Raw genomic sequence first — 4,083 nt, forward strand, 5'->3', positions numbered from 1 at the left:
ATGGCTAATCTTATACTTCTTCCGTTTTAAAATATACTCCGTAAGTCTTTTTAAAGGTTCAGATTACATACGAATGTATATAGACATATTTTAGAATGTAGATTCATTTATTTTGCTTCATATGTAGTCTGTAGTTAAATCTCTATAAAAATTTATATTTAGAAACGAAGGAAGTATGATTCATGAATCCACCGCAAACAAGTCTCGAAATTCAAATATATGGGAACAGGAAGCGAAACGAACCTACGGTGTGGCTGCAGGAGCGCCGGAGAAGGAGACGCCGCTCGACCGCTGCACCTTGGGCTTGCGCGCGGGCGCTGCCGCCGAACCGGAGCGCAGATGTCAGAGGGGCGAGGAACGAAGGGAGGACGCCGGCGGCCGCGGCCGCGGCCGTGCCGTGTCTAGGGCTGCTGCTTGAAGGCAGACTGGGCCGCTGGGCTGTATCGGAGTGGGCTACTCCTTATCTTTGGACTGAATGCTTGAATAGGTCTGCTTTGTTTTCTCTTAAGATATACATATTTTTATTTTTTTTCCTCTAAAAACATATCTCTTATTCTTTTGGGGGGCTAAAACAATTTTAATTCAACTGGCAAGGGGTGGTTCGGGACATAGCAGATCAGAGCTCCATGGGAGGGAAGGCGACTGGCAGCTTGAGTATCGATGGAGAGACACGAGGAGAGGTGAGTGGGTAAAGTGTGGGAGACGACTTTCATCGGTCAATCAAGGTGCACGAGGCGATTGGATTGGAGAGATGCGACATGCGAAATTATGACCATTGCATATATGATTCTTATTGCTCGATAGTTCCCACCGCATTGACTCTGTTGTCTGGAAAAATGTCGTCTCAACCTTCAAACTTTCCGAGTTGCCACCACCGAGGAGACTATTCCCCTAGTTTTGAAAAAAAAGATGAGATAATTTCCTTGAATATTTCGTGGCGGAAGGTTGCTTACTGCCCATGAATCTTGCCAAATTTGGTTCATGGATGCATGGTTGGTGAAGCTAAAGGCATATGACCCATGATTGGAGTCATGTTCCATTTGTGAACAAAGCTTTGTAACAAGCGATTTCTCTGTGCAATTCTAATAACCGAATGTATTTTTTCTTGTTAAAAAATGTTATTGTGGGTTCAAACGTATCTATGTCTTTCCATCACGATTTGTCGTTTGAAGGTTTGACACTGAGTTTTTGGTGCTTTTCTCTCATTGCGCTAGGTGTTCGAACCCCAATGACACGCTTGTTTGATCCTTCGCTTTCCTTGATCTTCCTCGTCAATCTCATCTTACAGAAGCGGCTTCCTATAAGCCAGAGTTGGTGCATCATTTGTGGGTTACGATTACAATAATTCACAGTATCAACACTCAAGTTTTGCTACTTCATGAATGATGCAAGCTCTACTAGAGCCAGCACAATATTTGTTCCCTTCTTTCTTTGACCTATTTTCTCAATGCATCATGATGAGAATTCAAACAATGCTAATTTTCATTTCTAACAAATCAGGCACATGTGATGTTGATTACTTCCCGCCGTTAGTGATAATGGACATTCATATAGCACATGACAACATTATCCCATAACGACCAACGGTGTTACGGTAATTTTGGAATGTGTGGTATATCTAATTTATTTATTTATATTTTTTGTATGTGGAACGAATCTCCAAGCCAGCTACCAACTACTCGTAGATAGGAGTACAAGTACTATAGGATGAAAACAAAGCCATAACTCCTCAATCAAGGGGTAGGATCCTTGCCACAGCCCATCAGGACATGGGTGACTAGCATGGCTCCCCGGCGGCTCGCCTCCAGCAGCCGTCCCACCAGCGGGAAGCTCACCGTCTCTCTGTTCTTCAGAGGCTTCTTGTCCCACCTATGTAATTAAACATTCACACAATTAACACATACACTAATTAACTAGCAAACTATTTATTGGTGCTTCCACGATTAAGTTGGTGTTTTAACTAACCAATCCTGGTGCCTGACGACCTTGCCTTCCTCGATGTCGAGCGTGATGAGGGACTCCAGGTCGACCGGCTTGCCAAAGACCTTGTAGTGTTGCTTGTTGTCGATCAGTATCTGCATGCATTACCCGTTAATTGCTTTATCAGTTCGACCACATTTGTAAAATATGTCAATAGATGTAGCAAGTAGTTGTATGGTGTGGTGGTGACGAAATGCAAAATATGCATGGTGATGTCCTAAATGAGTTAATTACCTGGGATTTCCCAGGCCCAGTCGCGTTTTCCTTTATCGTGTACTCTACGATCTTGGACTCGCCGAACACCTGATGGCACACGAGTCTTTGGTTTAGCTTAGGAAATAACATTGAATATAGTATCTATCAAGGAAGAAAAATTATTGAGGAATAAAGCAGTATGAAGATGCAGAGGGGTACCTTAGGCATCGTGTAGAAGGCTGATTTGATCTGCTTGACGCTGGGATCAGATCGAGCAAAATTCGATTAAAGAAGAAACATGGATGATGGATCATATGAAGAAGAAATTCAGGCGACAACAAACTCAATTGCATACCCGTGGGCGCACATGAGCGGGTCCTCAAATGTGGCATTGGGCGCATACATTTCAAAGTCCCGTGCCGTGGCGCATGATCCGTATCTGCGGTGATTCGTCATGAGCAACGCGGTGAACAACTTTTAAAAAATACATAATAATAGAATGATTCGGAAAATAGTCGATCTGGACAATTATGTAGGTATACTGCCAAGTTCATTGGAGAGATAAAGCAATTACTAGCAATTACTTGATTATCCATGGTCAATTGCTTGCTCAACTTACTTTTTTAACGAAAAGACTAAATATATCACTCAAGGGGAGACAACAGAGAATAGCTTGCTCAACATAACTGAACAATCAGCAATCACCACTAGCAATTTGGGACTACAAAGGCGAACTTTTGCGGTGGTCATGGTCGAGAAGGAAGATTGTACCGTCGTGCGTTGATCTAGCTTGGTTAGGTGTTTTGCCGCACTTTGAGGTGTTTGATACCGGAGGACGCGGCTTGTGTGGTCTGTGCCCGTCCTCTTCGTCATTGTTTGGCTTGAGTTCGGGCAAGGCGGGTTTGCCACCGGTGTTGTCACGATGGATGTGGGTGCTAAGTGCTAGCATCTCGCTGTTGCACATTGCCGAAATGCGTTGTTTCATGCGTCTTGGCTTTTTTTTATGAATGTATGATGCGCATGCTTGTGCGTATTCGAGAAAGGAAAAAGAATTTGAATGCAAGATATGATATGGCATGGCAATTGCATGCATGTACTCCTACGCTAAGTATCATTTGTTACGAGATAAAATCGGTGACATCCAAGCGTATGAATAAGCTGGGACATGCATGGACGAGCAAAGCACTAAAGCAGAGCAGAGGTTGACGTTGAGTAGCAGAGTAAGTACTTAGTTACATGTTGAGGAGATGCGGCATGATGCGCTCCGACGCGCCCCCGCCCCCGGCCGCCGGCGGCTGCGTCGACGCCTTCGCTCCCTCGGCCGCCGCCATGCCTGTCGTCCTCACCGTCGTCGAGAACGATCCCTGCTTCGTGTGCGCGGGAGCGGCTGCTGCGAGGGCCGACGGGGTCGTCGCCGCGGCGGACGGCAGGAGCAGGAGCGGTCGCAGTCGGGCGGCGCAGAGAGCAGGGGATGATGGCATGCGATGCGAGCAGGAGCAGGCGCGCGCGCGGCGGCGAGGAGAGAAGAGAAGAGAAGAGAAGGCGAAACAGGGGAGGGTAGGTTGGCTGGCTAGTTGTACACGATGGGGTCTGTGGAGTTGAAATGTCGTCGCACGGCACCTGAAGCACTGAAGCAGAGCCGCGCCCGTTCCTTGGTTGACGGCGTGCGCGGCGGTCGCCGGCGCCACGTCGCCGGCCGATCTGGTGGCCGGGGCTGCCTCCACGACGCCGAGCGGCCCCGGCCAGCCTCGTGCGTGCGTGGTGGGTCGTCGTACTTCGGGCCTATTTGGTCGCGGGCCGGGCTGTCTGGTGGCTTATACTCCACCAGACATAAAATCTTCCCTAATAATAAAGCGCCGATCGCTTCTGTCGTCCGCCGCGGCATTTTTACAAAAAGGCCCTTCCGTT

The 4,083-nt window shown here is 47.4% G+C and overlaps 1 protein-coding gene across 1 annotated transcript; it reads right to left on the reverse strand.

Moving 5' to 3' along the window:
- Positions 1 to 1,461: 1,461 nt before the first annotated feature.
- On the reverse strand, positions 1,462 to 3,763 carry LOC123445634. Its single transcript, XM_045122647.1, has 6 exons — positions 3,412 to 3,763; positions 2,531 to 2,614; positions 2,395 to 2,434; positions 2,215 to 2,283; positions 1,966 to 2,075; positions 1,462 to 1,869 (listed from the first exon to the last, which is right to left on the reverse strand). Exons 1-6 carry the CDS (start codon positions 3,654 to 3,656, stop codon positions 1,734 to 1,736), a joined length of 684 nt encoding a protein of 227 aa, XP_044978582.1. The 5' UTR covers positions 3,657 to 3,763; the 3' UTR covers positions 1,462 to 1,733.
- Between the last annotated feature and the right edge of the window lie 320 nt (positions 3,764 to 4,083).

Source organism: Hordeum vulgare, chromosome 3H (assembly GCF_904849725.1).
Source record: "Hordeum vulgare subsp. vulgare chromosome 3H, MorexV3_pseudomolecules_assembly, whole genome shotgun sequence".
In the NCBI taxonomy this organism is placed as follows: Eukaryota; Viridiplantae; Streptophyta; class Magnoliopsida; order Poales; family Poaceae; genus Hordeum; species Hordeum vulgare.